Raw genomic sequence first — 16,918 nt, 5'->3', positions numbered from 1 at the left:
AAAAAAAAAAAAAATTTGTGCGGTAGATTTTTTTATATTAGCAAATCCGTATCGCCAATTTAGAGAAAGACTACCACGTTGCGTCGAAACGTATACAAAAAAGGAAAGAACTTTAGAAGACTCAAGATTGTTGTGAAGGATTGCGAGAATAAAAGAATCAAGCTTTGTGTGAACTTCGAACCTTGAGCTCCCGAAATATATCCAGTTTTGCCAATACCCAGCAACTCTCAAGATTTCCAAAACGGCTACCACCAGGTGAAAAGAGAGCCCGTGGGATAAATGTGCAGCTACGATGCGGAATCGGGGTGGGCTCTTGATTCGAAGTGTGTCGTGCTAACAATACCGTCCTTGATGGAAACAGATTTGAATAGCACTCGTTGTTGCGAGACAGAGCAGCGGACTTCTGAGCTGAAGAGGACATCACCTATGATTACATGGACGCGATGTTCAGCGAATGCTAAATGCTGTTCTCTGAAGCCAATATGAGGGTGCACTATGAAGGTGGCGGCTGGAGATTTAAAAAAAATACCGCTTTTCATCTCGAAAGAGAACTTGATAAGCAGCCACTGACTAGCATAGTGACCTGGTGTTGACGTTGGTATACTCTAAATGACGAACTTGGGATCGTAATTGGGTCCCTTGTATGTGTGGTACAAAGGAACGGCACCAAGGTCCTGGATCCATTTGTCTGTTTTGAAGCTCGGGTCTCCTCAACAGATTCATTTTTTACGATACACAAAACTGACAACAAGTTGAGACGATACGCGTCGAGGCTGGATTTATATGCATATTGTTGATCCATATTTTAATTCAGAGACAAACTCAAACGAAGTTCGACTCGTTAGCAAGCGATTGTATGGGTATGAAACCGTGATGATATCAACGAACACAGGTAAACAGCATACAATGTTTCTTTTAGATTATCCACAAAATTCGTCTCCACACTTTTTCGTGAAATTTAATTGTTTATATTCAAAACATTATTATAATCGTTTTTAAAAACGTTTATAAATAATAATATAATACCTCAAGCAAAGAGGTCCGGCTTTGAGATTGTTATCTGGCATTAGATCATATACTTCAGGCTAGTGTCTCGTGTGATATCACGCTTAATCCATTGAATCCAGCCAAATATACATAGTGAATTTTCTCATAATTTTCAATACCTTCCACTTACAGACAAACGTTCTTGCTTTTGGTAGCGATTTCATTTTGTCATAGTCTCTGAGAAAGTCGCAAGCAAGACAATTATGTATTGTATGTTTTTTTAAATTTGAAGGCCCTTTTCTAAAAAAGAGCTACGTCAGATGAAGTAATTGCTTTATATAAGTGAAGCTACTATTTGATCGTCGTATACTAATTTTTGATTTTTCTTCTATTAGCAGAGTTCATAAACAATAGCACACCAATTAATCACTATAACTTTCAAATGCCCAATCTATAATATATGCTTCTATTTATTGATTGAGTTCTGCTTCAAAACTTTTGGCGTGAATTTAAATATCAAGCTGAAAATGTCAAAAAGTATAAGAGAATTTCAAATCGTAAGAAATCACTTGAAAGCACATATCCCAAAAAATCCTTTACGAAACTCCACCGTCCACATCAAATTCAGCTCTTTTGTCATTTTGGGTAGTATAATGCTTGCATTCAAAACAATGTAGTACATACCCCGCTACAATACTCTTTAAATGAAAAACACTTGTTTCGATCTTGACTTTTCTGCTAGGGCATTGCGAAGTAGCAAAAGCACAACAAGCACTCGGATGAACATTCGCTTTTTGTCGCTCACAACTAATATAAACATACATAATTCCTAAATTCTTTTCCTTACGTGCCCTAATCTGGCTCAACGAGTCTCTGAAAAAGAAGCGATCCATGTGGCACGTGAATAAAATGCGATTCTTGATGAGGTATATGTAAGTGGTCATAGCAATTCTTCAAATTTTTGCTAACAACTTCATCTTCACAAATCGACAAACGATAGTAGCGTGTCTAAGGAAGGGGTGTTTTCGATGCTATGTCATTCCTGTGCGAGTTACATTTTTCGCAACTATTCAATACGGAAGGAAGAGCTGCTACACTCTACTGTGGGTCTCAGGGATACGTCTGTTCGTCACCCATCAGCTAAATTAAAATGTCTTTGAGTGCGAGAGCCGCAACAACTTCTGCCAATCTCATCACACCGTGGTTATCGTTTTATGCCATCCGATGCTTCTTGCCGCGTTTAAGCGTAGTCCATTCACACCTAAGCATGCGGGACTTCTGCTCAAAGCAAGGCAACTTGATCGCGCGAGAATCGCTCTCCGAGTGCTTGCTAACTTCCAGGTCAGTATAACTTCTTGGTACAGTCCGCGGTTTGATTTTATCCTTATAAGGGCACACCTTGTTCATTAGAGACCAGCAAATGCGCCGAAGAGCATTGCATTTAAATATGCGCTGACTTTACAAGCCGGCTTCAGCGACGTAGATGTCCGGCTAAAGCGTCGCTCTGTGGTTCATTTTGCGAAGAACGAAGCAAGACATGGCCTTAGAAAATTTGCTCATCACGTCAATTTCTTGCGATTAACTGCCCCGCTCAAATCTATGGGGTTGTTATCATCATTATATTCTCACTTCCTTAGATACCTGCCAAGTATTGAATTTCAAACACGTCAAACATTCCATGTTTGTAGGAAGCTGCTTCGCCGAGCAACTTTGCCTTCCCTCCAGAGGAGCAAAGGACCGACGGTACACCAGGTCATGAAGTTTAAAGGCGCCACGGCAATCTTGCCGAAGTGAGATATCATACTCGGAAGATCTTTTGTTGTGGGCCTGTCTCTCCCATATCACCAGTTACGGATTTAAGTACAATGAATAAACCTTTGCACATGGAGCAGTCCCGGCGAACAATTCTCCTGCGTGAACTGTCTTGATATGATGGCTAGTTCATTCGCTTCAAAAATTGGGACGATACGGCTGAAAGCCAGTTTTCTGGGTGTGTATTCTAGCTACGCTATTGCACGGGCTAATAGGCACACAATTCCGTCGATACCAAGGAGGACTTTATGCTGTAGAACCCTAAGGCAAAGGTAGCTCAGCTGTAGCGGATTAAGCGTGATGCTGCTTGATTTCTAACAGCTTTTATTACATCTGTCTGGCTTGTAAGAGCGCGATCACGATATGTCACTAGCAAGCTCACATAGGTCACAGCATGTGTTTGCGTTCTGTTCGGGCTCGAAGGGTGTACCTCGATCCCCTTTTTGCAACGATCTCATGTAGAGTGGTCAGCAGTTATTGTTTAAACTAATGCTTAGTTATGTTCACTTTCTTCAGTGATCGACTATATGTATTTCCAGCTTGAGCTTTGAACCACCTTGTCGGTGGGTATCTATACCGTAAAACCTTTCATCGGGTTTTACCAACTCCAAATGCAGCCAGTTTTTCTTTAACAAGGATTATTCCTATAAGCTCGGTTGCCAATGCAAATAGAAGCTGTATTTGTAAATTTAGCTCTCGCAGGCTTTACACATCCACTAGAATCTTTCAAACGCGATGGACATGGCGGCACGGACAATGAAGCATAATACATCGGCTCTCCTCGAGCCCTAAGACCTTAACACCAGCGTCAAGCACATCTATTTTTGGCTCATATTCTCCCTTCATTTACCGCTCCATTGAAATGTTTGATTACCTGGTAGGATGGGTTGCATGCTGCTGAAAGAAAGATCGAAAGTGCAGCACCAGCGTTAGATTTAATATGACGGATCCATTACTACAGCACAATTGATATATGTGTACAAATGAATTCATGACCGTGACCAAGTCTAAATGAGTGTGGGGACAGCGCTTGCTCTTATTCCCGCCTTTTGAACGTTAAAAGAGGAATTTTGTTGCCTCGATGTGAATGTTAACGTATGCACTAAAGAAAAGAGGGTGCATTATTTCGAGTTCCCGTACAACACACAATGATTTTTTATATCTTGTTTTGAGCATGGTGTGTCTTTTTCTCACTACCATTTCTTGGGTTTGATTCCACTCACCATGCTGTGCGAACTTTGTGTTGTAAATCTGCTGATGTTAATGTACACAAAGTTGACATAATTCACAGCACCTTGCCTGTTTTATTGGTATCGATGAGTTAATGAGCACCAACAAGGGTGATTTGTCCGCGTGACGAAGCTGAGTGCTGTTGTCCGGGGCTGCTTGCTGTTCTTGGCGCCAAAGAGGCAATGGACATGGTGGCTTCTGCTTTGCAATTAACCCGAGCCTTTTGTATTGGCAAGAATATGTTTATATGTATGCGTCTTTTTGAAAAGGCCACTTTTCAAATGGTCTCAATATGGCTTTGTGAAATATATAAGAAGAGCCTAAAAGGTAAAAAGGTTGAAATTTTGTGAGTATAACACCAAAAAAGCTGGTGTATTATATTTTTAGCTATGTTCATTGGTTAATTATCTTGATTTGAATTCTGGAGATCTGACTACTGACTCCCCTTTCAAAAATGAAGACATTCTCTCAAGTGACGTTGCTCGTGCTGCTTGTCTTTGTCGTCATCACAGGCGTTTACTTGTTCTTTCAGAGCGCACCCAAAGCTGTGTTGTAAGCTACTTATTACATTTTAAGCTCAAACATTGCAGCTTCATCTAACGTATCAATCATTATTATCCGAATTGTCTAAAATGCAGCACCGAGTGCGAGTCTATTTCCATATCATACGTGATTCGCGGCGTTTTACCTACGTGGCTAAATGGGCGCAATGATAAGATGGGTACGGTACAGGGGCTTTGGCAGTGTGCTAGTCAGTATCGTGAGCTCCACTCGACTTTCGTGCTTGCAAGCTTCTGTATCGTCTACATTGCCTTGCAAACCTTTGCAATCCCTGGTCCTATTGTTCTGAGCATTCTGTCTGGGGCTATGTACCCATTTTTTCAAGCCCAAATTTTAGTTGCCTTTTGCGCTACAACAGGAGCCTCACTATGCTTTATGCTGTCTTACTTTTTGGGTCGCGGAGTCTTCAGCAAAGTTCTGGCAGGGATGATTCGACGCTTTAGTGAGAAGATCGCCCAAAATCGGAGTAATCTTTTCTACTACTTGTTGTTTCTGCGACTCACGCCTTTGCTTCCAAATTGGTTTGTCAATATTGCTTGCCCACTTGTGGGTGTACCGTTCAAGTATTTTTTTCTGGCCACCCTCATCGGACTAGTCCCGGCAAACTTCTTGCACATTTCGACAGGTGCAACCCTCAACAATGCCGCCGAGGCTTCAAGTGGAAGCAACGCAGTCAGTTTCGCTGCGCTCTTTTTATTGCAGTTTGTTGCCCTGTTGCCTACACTTTTCAAGGGCAAGATCGAGAAGTTCGAGAAAGAAGCGTTTGAAATGAAAGATAAAACGAAGTAGCACTTATGTTTAAAGTCGTACATTTGAATGGAACAACATATTCTTCGGATTATTTTGCGGAATCTGTGCTGTTAACTATTTTATATAACAAAATGCGACATTATGTTTTCAGTATCGCTTATTGCTGTACATCACTTCCCGCCATTCTGTTATAGAAAAGCCAAAGTACGCCAGCGCAAATTTTGAGTGCTGAAATAATCATGGCCATTGCCAGAAATTAGCGTTTGATCGGTTGTTGTACGCGCTGTTGTCGGATTGCTTCATTTAGCACTCACGACTTTTCTCCTTCTTTAAGAACAGATGCAAAATAAAAATATTTTACATGTCGATAAAAAGCAAATTAAGCATCTACGAGGTGAAATACTTCAACTTCATGCTGAGTTTTGATTGGGGTTCTTTTTCTCTTATGATGAGCTTGCAGACTGAATACACCCACTAAACATACTCTCAGCACGATAAATGACTCCTTCTCATTTCTCAACTAGCCATCAACACCCGAAGCGCTTTCACAACCACAGGGCCTGCCCACTTATTTGTTACTATGCCATCCCAGTCTGCACTCCTTGTTGGATCCAATGTGAGTAATACGTCGTCTTTGCTGGTCACCGAACAGTTGGACGGTCCGTCGCGTCGTCTGCTTAAGGCCCGCAGCCACCGGATGGACAAAGTAGAAATCCATACGAAAACGATGACCACAATTTTACTCTGCGAGACCATGAGATTTACTGTTTACAAACTGCAAATTCGCAGCACTGCGTGCTTTGCGAACAGTGGTGAGTCGACGCTTATCAAGCGCTACTCAGAGTTCTTTTGCTTCCGTCAGACGCTACTAAAGCTTCTTAAGAAGTGGGATCTACAGCTCCGTTGCGATAGTGAACAGCTACAAAACAGAGAGAGATTTAGCAAAGAGTTTGAATTGGTGTCGAGACTGTTGTTGCCAGCGCTCCAAACCCCCACATTTCCTCGCAAGCACATGCGTAGCGATACTATCACCATCATCAATGAACGACGCAAGAAGCTACAGCAGTTCGTGCGCACGATACTGGACGTGTACACAGATATTTCTTTAACTCTTTGTGACCCACAAATAAGCGATACTCGCAGCTTTTTCAATCTTAACGAGATCATTCAAGTGGTAGAAGAATTTATGGATATTTCTCCGCAACAAAAAGAGATCAATCGTCGCCAAACTGCTGCCGTGCTGGCTCTGGAAGATGTCGACAAAACCACTTCGGACTGCATAAAGCTCACATGCTCTATTTGTTTGAGTGACGAAGACCCGAAAAAGTTTGTGCAAGAAAGAATGGTAAAGCTTCCGTGCTCACATCACTTTCATGAAGATTGCGTCATTGACTGGTACAACACCAGCCCCACCTGTCCATTATGTCGGCAGCCTGCCCTTATAGATTAGTTGTGGTCATTTGCCAGTCAGTTATTCAATGCCAGAAAGTAAAATCAATGTTCATAATGTGTTTGTTTAGTTGTTGTAAGTTCGGGAGTTCTGTCAAAAATGATCATATATGCGCCTCATCTTTAGTAATCTAGCATATTTTTCATATTGCGTCGACTTAGTGATGATACAGTCTCCGGGCGAAATGTGCATTCTTGCCTCTCTTTGGCGTAAATTTCTTCACGAACTTTGAATCGTCGACGGATTCTGTCTTGTTTTGTACTAGAAAGCTTGAATGGCTTCGGCACCGTATAAATACGCGGTTCATACGACGTGTTTAGGGCAAACACCTTTTTCTCTCGCTCTTTCTGATCTGCATGCTGTTTGCGAGCGAGGTCTCGTAGCTCAAGAAAGCGCCCAAGGCCACGAACAATCACTGGCTTCTATTGCAATGAAATATGAAGTGTGAGAATATGAACAGAATCTGTGAGTGAGTTTAAACATCGTTACCTCTTCGGAAGTGTAATAGGGAGGTATTTTCTTCGTAGAAGACTTACCACGCGGCCTTACCTTTCGTAAGTTTGGCTGAAACGTACATTCTTTTAATTCCTTTAGCTCCTGAATGTTTCTCTTTGCCTCGATCTCGTCAGCTTTTGACTTGCGCTCCGCTTCAATTTGGTGAAGAAGATGACCAGACTGCCATTCCATCTTTTTCGATCGCGGCTCTAACTTCAGGGCTCTTGCGCTACCAATACGATACTTGGAAGCCACCAGTCTTGGCCGGAATGTGCATTCAGCTGTACTTGCTTCCTCCATCTCAAGTGCAATACGCGATCGAAAGCGTTTATTGGCGAAATGCTGCCTCATTACAGCTTTGGATGCCGGTGACTTGCCAGCAGTCGGCGGTTCATGTGGAGGCATGAGTTGCGATTTAATGTCAAGAACAGGATGCGAGAGTTCTTCAAGGGTTGACGATCTACCTAAAGCCTTTGAGATTGGATTTATTTCTGGCTTAAAGGTGTACTGTGCATGCTGTGCCTGCTGAATGCGCTGTCTCTTAAGCTCGGCTTTTCGATGATCATTATATGCTAGCCGATAAAGCTTTTGTCGACTACTCTCTGTGCTTCGATCAGGCCGTAATCGCCTAAGTACGTCGTCTGCGTTTCCAATATCCGGCTTAAAGGTCAGCTTTCCTCCCTGAGAATCGTCTCGATCACACAAACCTTCAAGTGTTTCTTGCCTTTCTAGATCACGCGAGCGAAAATAGTGTTGGCGAGCGACAAAGTCCATCTTAAACTCGGGCTTCTGCTCAACAATCTTCTGTGACGTTTCACTAATTTGCGGTGCGAAGGGCTGCTCATTTAACAAATCAAAGTATTCCTGCGTAGCATTTTTCCTCTGTGCTATCGCATAGGCGTCAAAAGCAAGACGATCTGTCACATGAAGAGGCTTCAATTTCTCATTCGTATCCTGCCTGAAAGCTTTGTTCAATGCAATTTGTCTGCTCCTGGAATTGATCGTTGGAACGAACAATGATGACCCGTATTTGTTCCGGTCTTGTTGCTGACGAACTTGCTCGATGTATTCAGCCTTATACCCACAATACTTGTTAGCTGATATAAAAATAGAATGTGCTTATTGACTTGGTACCTTTGCACGCTGGAGATCATAAACTCGAAGGTGAATAGGTTTGTAGTCGATTCGACTAATCATCGTCTTCGAGGTAGGATTGATCTTAGGCTTAAATGTACATTCCAGGAATTTTTGAGCTTCAAGTGCCTTTCGGGCTTGCTCCCGCATGTCGTAGCGCGCAGTGCCGTCCAAATGCAATCTTTGAATTGTACTTTGACTGCAATTTTCCTTATTTCCATTCATCATCTCATCCAGCGGTCGCAAAACCTTTTGACGAGGGCTAAGGGTTAGCCATTGAAATGCCGAATCAGTCCGAATATCATTACGCGCTTTTGAGATGGTCCGAGATGGTTTAGTGCAGTTAGGATGAAATGTACACTCACGGAGTTGCTCCATTTCAGAAACTATACGTTTTTTTTCGCGTTCTGCAAAAAGATCATTTCGAGATTGAGCCAGAACATCAATACGATTCAATGCTTTTTTAGCAGCTAATTGATGCTGATCGATGTGCATCACATCATGCAAACCCGCATAATAGTCTTTTTGGTGCTCATCGCTTGTCTTTTGTGGTGCTTCAACGCAATGGCGACTTTCGCCGAACGAGTCTGAAGTATTGCTTGGTAGTGACATCTCATTTATCCCTTCCATGTGTAAAGACATTGCTGATTCGTCTACAACGCGCTTGGTTTTAGGCAACGATACTGACAAAAGAGCCGAGGACGTTGCCGATGAAAAATCCGATAATTGTTGTGCATTTTTTATCACAAAAGGATGATCAAAATTTAATTTGGATCGACAGTAGATGTCATCATAGTTGCACTGTGCGCTTGATAAGACGGATTGTTTATCGTGGTTTTTTTTATCATAGATTCCTCTCTGCAAATTGTGGATACTTGAAGCGACGTCATGCTTTAAGCTATCTTTCGGCGCTCTATCAGTCAGCATATCATTAATACGCTCTTCTGCTGTCTCGTGCACTGCTTCGCCCAAGGTCCAGCTTTGCAGCTCGGCCTCAACCCCATTAATGGGAGCGACACGAAGTTTTTGTAGAGCAGATTTGCGCTCAGATGACAATTTGGCCAAAATTTCGCGTCGCCGCTCTTCCTGCATTGAAAACTACAGTCAATCTATATCATCATCCGCAAGGCATGCTTCAAATTATACCGAAAGAAATGGACGACCATGCGAACCCCATCGAGAGGATGTGTCATCTGGTGGTGACACATATTCCTTACTTTCGGTGCAAAACTCTATCAACGATTTAAGCAGAACGAACCTGGCGTCAGTCCCGTGGTTTCATCCTTCCGGGATGTTTTAGATACGGAATAGGGCTTCCCTGCGCTAGCGGCTAGATAAGCTTCTGCACTGAGAAGCTCTCTCTCCACCTGTGCCAAGCTCAGCTCCCGGTAAGTTTTCAGCCCGTTAGCCATGTTTTATTCACTCAAAGGTCGGCTGATGAAACCTCGAACTTGAAGTGGGACCATCATTCATGACCGATAGTTGAAGTTGCAGCCTCACTCCGCAATTTGCGGCATAGTATAATTGTCTCGGCGTAATCTATCTGGCGTGATGAGCAAACACAGCAATGTTCCCTTGCACTGGTCCATCGAAATTTATGACTACGAAAGGAAGGCGATCATGGATACAGCTGTGGGTGGCATCGATCTTCGTAAAGGCTGCTGGATCCATTGCAAATGGTGCAGTGCAGTGATTCGTGTACCCTAGAGGTGATTACTGATTTGATGGGATCAATTTGACTGTCAGGTGCAACTCAACATTAAAGACAACTCCTTTCTCACTCACAAGCTGGAAACTTCACGAAAGAAGAAAGTCGCATATAGTAAATGGGCAAAAATCTGCAGACAGTTGGTCCCGGCCCCAATCAACAATGAATTCTTCCCAAGCATCCACCCAAGGCTCAACATTAAGCCTTTCTGAGACCCCAAAGACTTCACTTGAATTTCATTCGTCCCAGGATATGAATTCGCTGACGCTTTTCAGACGGGACTTCTATCAAAACAAGCAAAAGCAGGATCGATACGCGCGAGATGTCACTAACGTGATTAATGCGATGACAAGTCTTGTATCCGAACAGCACAGCGACATAGAAACGCTCAATGATTTGGTGCTAGACATGCGGCGTGAAATTGAAGGGCTCAAGAGCCAAGTTGAAAATTTACGCCTCAAAAGAAAACAAGATATGGCAGCTTCTCGAAAAAGAATCAACAAAGCGAGCTTTCACGACTTCAACCAGATTGCAAGTAGGCATGTGCCCAGTGTGAGAGCTCAAAATCATAAGATTGCCTACGCAATGAATGCCGCGCCAAAAACAAACATGACAGATATGGATATATTTGAAAAGCGCTTTCGACTCTTGTAGTGAAAGATTATAGATTAATTCGGGACATCACGGACAGGGGTAAGCTACATATGTATCAGCAAAACTTAGAAAAAAAGCTTGAGCGTTTCTTCTTCTGTTTGTTCAATAGGGCAGGTGGGGCACTTGAATCTCCTACATTTTGCGTAAGGAGAATGAGGTCTTGGTCTACAATTCTATAATTTGACATAATCAAAAACGGAAACAAACCGGGTCATGTTGTAGGAGAATCGCTTGACACAGGAATGACAGATAACGTGACCACATTTCAGCAAAATAGGTGGATTGTTTGGCGTACTTTCTTCTTTTGAAACGGGGCACGAGAATACGTTATGAAAGCGAAATTCTTGCGGGATAGGGATTTCCACCTACGAACAAAGTTAGAAACTGGGATGTGTTTGCAAAACTTTGCCCTAAGCACTTACAGGAAGTTCTTCCATTCTATCCCAATCAATAAGCTTACTATCCGTAAGCGACACAAGCTTTTGCATAGCGGGTAGCGCAGAGACACCTGTCGATAAGCTTCAGAAAATGTAAGAAGGTATGAACCCTTATAGTAAATATGTCAACGCTGTGCATTGGATACCATATCCCTAAATAAGACCGGAACGGAACTCGACGAAGGCAGCACCAAGCATGCATAACAGTATCTTGAATTTTTTCCCATCGATTAGTTTTAAAAAGGGTTTTGTAGGGAGACTCCTCTAATTTTCCTTTAAACAGCACACAACTCATCAATACACCAACCTCTGTGCAACCGCCCACACTAGATGAGTTAGTACAAAACTATAAACTTCAAGAGGATCACTTCACCTTCAGTATGGGTGTGATGAAAGTAGGGAAGCTCCTTGTTAGCGAGATTAACTGCATCCATCATGTCTGCTGAAGACTCAAGAATATCCACATACTTGAGCCGAATCAGCTCAAACTCAACGTCAATATTTAGTTGTTCTAAATCTTTGCGGTGTTTTCGTGCCCAGCTAAAATATACCAGCGTGAAATACGTAAAGCCACAATGCACAAAGTCAAGTCTACGGTAACGAACGTACTCTAGAGCAGGTTGCATATCATGTATTCTTAAAGCTTTTAAAATTTGATGCAATTCGACGAAGCAGTTTCGGAATGTTGGAGGTAGCTCGAGGTTTGCCTCCTATAAAGCAATGCATCTAAGTCAATCACATTTCCAGCAATCGTAGCATATTAAATTTATACTACACCTTGCACATGGCGTCTGCTGCTTCGATCTGCCCGTCCTGATACAGATACTCTGCAACTAATTGGCACACAAGTTTTTGCTTCACTTCGTTACTGCGACACACCTTGCTGATGTCGGTAGAGAGGCTCTTTACACCAAACAAAAGTGAGCTGAGACCCGAAGAGACCGCCCATCTGCACTCACCTTATCTATCTGCTTAGAGAACTTTGACAGCAATACATGAATGGCCTTGAGCTCATTTGTCACATTTTGGTCGGCATTTAAATATTTTGCCCGTCTTATAAAGTCTCTAACAATGTGTTCGGTCTCGTCATCCTGTGTCTCTACTGCCACATCGTTTTGTGCGCTTGCACTTCCACACGGCATCCTTGAGTTTTCTAAAGGCTTTTCATAACCGACATTGACGAAATGGCATAAAGTTTGCGTTGCATTGCTACTGCTAGTCACCAGGTTGCCTTCGCCCATTGAGCTACTCGCAAAGTGACCATTTTTCTTGCGACTGAGTTCTTTTTGTCGATCCTCAAGCTGCTTTTTGGCGCTCCCGATCTGCGAAAGTAATTCGTCGAGTTGCTGATCAATATAAGCAACGCATTGACGTTGTTTCTTTAACACACGGTCGCTCTCTTTTTCCAACACCTGCATCACCAGCCTTCTAACTAGAGAATTGTGTTATTTTGATATAAAAACCCAATGTGCTCTTTTGATATAAACCCTTCTTCTTGTTGTATTTCGAATATCAGTGTAATTCAGCACTGTCTTTGTTTGACAATATATGAATGAGACGACCAAATGTCTCTTATATGAGGCTTTTACTTAAATTTGAGCTCATCAAAAACAATCCATCTAGAATACTTTTGTGAAAAGTTGCCTTGTCACAATCAAAACGTCTCCAACGAGCATGTTTCTGCTTAAGCCGCCATCCTCGTCCCCTGTTGCGCCCAATACTTCCTGTCGTCGTCTATGCGTGGGTCTTGTTGCTTGTGAGTGGAAGTACGTGGCTGAGGGCGGTGCCAACGTGCTATTTCGCCACCGACCGGCGGGAGAGGCGGCGTCTAGCGCTGTCGCACTGGATTTTAAAGGCAAATTGCTGCGTGTGAAGAAGTGCGATGTTGTGGATAAGCGCAGCAATGAAGCACAGTCGAAAACAAGTAATAGTAGTGTCTCTACCCCTGAGAAGCCATACGTACCGCATTACCCTCACCCGGGGCAGGTGCTGCATTATGCGGCGCACGAAATTATGCCTTACATGGAACAACAGCTACATAGTAACCACAAGGTCGCACCATCCGGTCGTCGGGAGAATACCTATTTGCAGGTAGCAGAACTGGTGGATGTCGAACGTGGATTTTTGCAGGCACTAAACATACAACTACTAACTCTTGAAAGTCGCCCAGAGCATCGACGACAGAGCCAAATCGACGTTTCATTGCAGTGCGTCATGGTATTACCTGATGTGACGTTGCCACCACCAGACGAACTTAGCACTTTTAGTCTAATTCAGTCAAGTAGGAGCTTGTTAGAAGACAACACCGAAGCAAATGACAATGATGACGAAGAAGAACAGGAGTCAATTCTAAATCTCCAGAAATCGATAGGTGATCTGCTGGCGGACACCAAAGCACAGAGTATATACGAATTTGATTTAGGCGAATCAGATCATTTTGAAGCAAATATCAAACCTGATGTTGTGTGCAGTAGCACAAGCGTCAGCAGTGCATCAGACAAGGACGAAGATGATGATTGTGAATTAAAAGAGACATTGACTACAATTTCGCATCCCCGAAGGCATTTATATGCTCATAACAGCTCAGAACATAGTTCGCTACGATCAGGCAACGTCTTTGACTGCTGCTTTCGCAATATTTGCGTGGAATTGAAGCCGAAGATTGGATTCAAACCAAAGGGTCCATTGACATGCCCCACTAAAACTCGTGTGTGCCGCTTCTGTATGCATCAACACTACAAAAAACACACTGGCAAGGTGGAGGAAATAAGTCAATACTGTCCTTTAGATTTGTTTTCGCAAGACCCAGCGAGAAAACGACGAGCGCTCAGGGCGTTGCAACGAACACCGCAGAATAACTTCAAGGTATTTGTACGCTCTGCAGAAGATGAGGTGGTTAATGTCATCACAGGGTTGAATGCAGATGCTTTGCCGAAAGGGGCAGCTCAGTCGCGGTATTCTTACTGTCGACGAAAGCAAATGGGATTGCGTCATTCATGCCAGTCTCTAGACGCTGAATTCGAAATTTCGTTTGATGACAATAAAGAACATGATCATGAGCGAGAATACGCACAATTGATGCCCGAAGTCGTTGCTTTAATTACACAAGTGTTGCAAGAGTTAGACATTCTTGAGGATCTTAAACAGATGCAATTGTTGGATCACATCTCGGTCGATGGTATATGGCATCTTCAAGTGTTACTGAATATGCTTGAGAAAGAGGATAAGACGATTCAATGTCAAGAAGTAAAGACGTTAAGTGAGCTTGTCGCAACGATTAAACATCGCTCTAAGTCTTCAGCTGATGATTCTGTTGACCAGAAAGGAAGTCTTGCCCGAGGATTGGCTTATCTTCGCATTGCTCTAAACCAATTGCCGGAGTTGAAGGAATTGCAAGGAATAGAATCATGGGAAACGATGCGTTTAAATCAGTTTCGTAATTTATACACTGAACTAGAGAAGAGGTTTCAAGTGGCGACTACATTAAAAGACTGCTCGTTGTTGTTGTGTTTGCGACGCTCACCTCGCGACGACGTCGATCAACAGGATGGGGTACAGGGCAAGATACTAAAGCCACGTTTTCAACACCTTGCCGAGTTTGAGCACCACGTGCGTTTTCGTGAGATGGTGTTTGATTGTGTGGTAGCAATCGTTGATCTGGACGTTAAGTCGCACAAGTCAGTTGAGGACTATTATCGACTGGATGAGAAGATAACGACGAACTTTCAACGCGCGTTCGGTAGTCTTGGCGTCGCACAAATGCTCTGTCACGAAAGTTGATTGGCTCAGTCTCAATGCTATGACATGACTTATCACCCGTCGCATGCACGCAATTTAAACGTAACGCATGAACGAACGAACATGTGTTGCATATAAGTCGTTTATCCTCACGTGGATGAGTTGTGTGAGCGACTAATGCTTTGTTAGAGATAAGAAACACATTCGTGTTACAGTACGTCAACAATATGCCGAGCGTTTCTTGTATTACGTTACGTTTCCTTTTTCACATTGAACTTGGTGATTTTGGTGTGCAATTCTTGTTGCTTATGACGCACGCGAGCCGATTCGTGTTGAAGAACTGCTACTCGCGACGGATCTACATAGTATCAGGGGCGACAGTGCGTGTAGCGAAATAACATGGTACGCCAGTCAGAATATCACCCACGACAGATAACTAAGCTGGTCACTACTGAGCTTGAAACGCACCGTTAGCGGCTGCAAGCATTTGTTTGTGGTGGCGATGTGTTTTGAATTCGCGGTAGCGCTGACGTCCTACATAAAAGAGAATCGCGGAGCCCAACAATTTCCAGCCATGAGTCTCAAGCAGCCACTGCACATACATCCAAAGCACCGTGACGCTTTCCATACTTAAAACAGACTAGTTACGAGTTCATGTCCTTTTTTTCTATTTTGCTTAAAGATACGCTTTTTCGAAACCGAGCAGATCCGTACAACAGTTGTCGGCGAGGGCTCCGGACTTATGCCTTTCGCCAGAATGTGAAGTCGCTGATTGTCGCCTGGACTCTGCTCCTCTAATTTAAGAGCACCGCATTTATCGATCTGGCTTAAAACGCCGAAGCGTCGAGTACTGGCGAGCGTTTTTCGCGACTCTTCACACGCAAAAGCCGGTCAGTCAACGATTCTTGCGTGAGATCGCGACTTGCAGCAACAGCCCATGACGACTGCCCGCTCGCGTCCTGTCGCGTTTGTCTGTGTCATTCTGCGATATCTTGTCAACGTCCCACATTGCTTGACGGACCTCTTAGTGCGAATGGCAAATCAAGTAGTGCATAACATGCGATGCTTAAATTCATTCGATCAGACACAAATGCTAGCTCATCAGAAGAACGCCGAGCTATTAGATACTACGTATAGCGACACAGAAGCTCCCGAGGAAGAAATAAGTGACTTGTCTTCAGATGAAGATGAGATTCAGAAAGAAAGTAGCGAGAAGGAAAAGATCCCAACACTTGTTAGCACAGCACAGAATCAGCTGTTCGACGGTCTACAATTCTATCTGGCCGTTAGCCAGGTGCGCGAACACACTGTCAGGTCCGTGCTGACGCTGGGTATGACCAAGACGTTGGCAACATTAAAGGAGCGCAGGCACGATAAATCCATTGCAGTAATTGAACAGCGATACCCCGACTTCACATGCTTTCCTATACGCACTAAAAACGCGGCCGTACAACCGATTTCTAAAGTTGAGCAACCACCTCTCGACTTGCTCGCGGCGCTACAGCTATCACCAATAAGAGCTACAGCACACACTCAATCTTGTACTAAAGTCGCAGCGAGATCTCACCTTGCTGGGAATGAAGAAGGACGGGCACGTCGTCCATCACTATCACTGCATGGCCCCAACATTTCTCGGGTCGCTTAGGCAAGATGTAGATCCTTGTGTCAGATTAATAATTTTGCAACTTCATAATAAATAGACAGACTAATAATTTTCGTTATTTTATTGTCGCTGCCGTTATTAGTGCGGTAACTAATCTAAAGCCTGAAGATATATGAACAAAGAGCAACAGTAGTCTACACTCTTTTTCATGAAAGCGTATTTCTTATCCAATCCGTTACAGTTTCTTTTACTATCATCAAGTCGTTTTGCATCTGCGCATAGATTCCTGCAAGCTCGGTAGACATATTTAGATATTTTCTCAGCAGAGGTACTAAGTATGAGACAGTACGTTCTTGTAT

General features: G+C 43.2%; 9 protein-coding genes across 9 annotated transcripts; 5 read left to right on the top strand and 4 right to left on the bottom strand.

Annotated features, from left to right (window-relative positions):
- Window positions 1–59: 59 nt before the first annotated feature.
- Window positions 60–421, bottom strand: PHALS_03640 (uncharacterized protein; the record flags this gene model as incomplete). The annotated part of the gene is made up of 2 exons (XM_024717886.1): window positions 60–110; window positions 182–421. The coding sequence occupies 2 exons, from the start codon at window positions 419–421 to the stop codon at window positions 60–62; spliced, it is 291 nt and encodes a 96-aa protein (XP_024583341.1).
- Window positions 422–4,483: 4,062 nt separating this feature from the next.
- On the top strand, window positions 4,484–5,379 carry PHALS_03639 (Predicted membrane protein; the record flags this gene model as incomplete). Its single annotated transcript, XM_024717885.1, has 2 exons — window positions 4,484–4,581; window positions 4,668–5,379. 2 exons carry the CDS (start codon window positions 4,484–4,486, stop codon window positions 5,377–5,379), a joined length of 810 nt encoding a protein of 269 aa, XP_024583340.1.
- Window positions 5,380–5,920: 541 nt separating this feature from the next.
- PHALS_03638 (kazal serine protease inhibitor 2) lies at window positions 5,921–6,790 on the top strand (the record flags this gene model as incomplete). The annotated part of the gene is made up of 1 exon (XM_024717884.1): window positions 5,921–6,790. One exon carries the CDS (start codon window positions 5,921–5,923, stop codon window positions 6,788–6,790), a length of 870 nt encoding a protein of 289 aa, XP_024583339.1.
- Window positions 6,791–6,912: 122 nt separating this feature from the next.
- On the bottom strand, window positions 6,913–9,831 carry PHALS_03637 (uncharacterized protein; the record flags this gene model as incomplete). Its single annotated transcript, XM_024717883.1, has 5 exons — window positions 6,913–7,212; window positions 7,280–8,359; window positions 8,420–9,505; window positions 9,566–9,612; window positions 9,678–9,831. 5 exons carry the CDS (start codon window positions 9,829–9,831, stop codon window positions 6,913–6,915), a joined length of 2,667 nt encoding a protein of 888 aa, XP_024583338.1.
- Window positions 9,832–10,039: 208 nt separating this feature from the next.
- On the top strand, window positions 10,040–10,781 carry PHALS_03636 (uncharacterized protein; the record flags this gene model as incomplete). Its single annotated transcript, XM_024717882.1, has 2 exons — window positions 10,040–10,098; window positions 10,166–10,781. 2 exons carry the CDS (start codon window positions 10,040–10,042, stop codon window positions 10,779–10,781), a joined length of 675 nt encoding a protein of 224 aa, XP_024583337.1.
- Window positions 10,782–10,846: 65 nt separating this feature from the next.
- Window positions 10,847–12,636, bottom strand: PHALS_03635 (rmd5 family protein; the record flags this gene model as incomplete). Its single annotated transcript, XM_024717881.1, has 8 exons — window positions 10,847–10,913; window positions 10,989–11,146; window positions 11,204–11,300; window positions 11,365–11,527; window positions 11,592–11,758; window positions 11,828–11,928; window positions 11,996–12,121; window positions 12,178–12,636. The coding sequence occupies 8 exons, from the start codon at window positions 12,634–12,636 to the stop codon at window positions 10,847–10,849; spliced, it is 1,338 nt and encodes a 445-aa protein (XP_024583336.1).
- A 256-nt stretch (window positions 12,637–12,892) lies between these two features.
- On the top strand, window positions 12,893–14,998 carry PHALS_03634 (inositol pentakisphosphate 2-kinase; the record flags this gene model as incomplete). Its single annotated transcript, XM_024717880.1, has 1 exon — window positions 12,893–14,998. The coding sequence occupies one exon, from the start codon at window positions 12,893–12,895 to the stop codon at window positions 14,996–14,998; it is 2,106 nt and encodes a 701-aa protein (XP_024583335.1).
- On the bottom strand, window positions 14,997–15,895 carry PHALS_14949 (uncharacterized protein). Its single transcript, XM_036407138.1, has one exon. The coding sequence runs from the start codon at window positions 15,582–15,584 to the stop codon at window positions 15,405–15,407; it is 180 nt and encodes a 59-aa protein (XP_036263393.1). The 5' UTR covers window positions 15,585–15,895; the 3' UTR covers window positions 14,997–15,404.
- Window positions 15,894–16,601, top strand: PHALS_03633 (uncharacterized protein; the record flags this gene model as incomplete). Its single annotated transcript, XM_024717877.1, has 1 exon — window positions 15,894–16,601. The coding sequence occupies one exon, from the start codon at window positions 15,894–15,896 to the stop codon at window positions 16,599–16,601; it is 708 nt and encodes a 235-aa protein (XP_024583333.1).
- Window positions 16,602–16,918: the final 317 nt, after the last annotated feature.

This window comes from Plasmopara halstedii (assembly GCF_900000015.1).
Source record: "Plasmopara halstedii genome assembly, contig: Scaffold_2386, whole genome shotgun sequence".
Taxonomy (NCBI): Eukaryota; Oomycota; class Peronosporomycetes; order Peronosporales; family Peronosporaceae; genus Plasmopara; species Plasmopara halstedii.
Note: the sequence above shows the minus strand (reverse complement) of the source record. Positions and strands in the feature narration are given on the sequence as shown.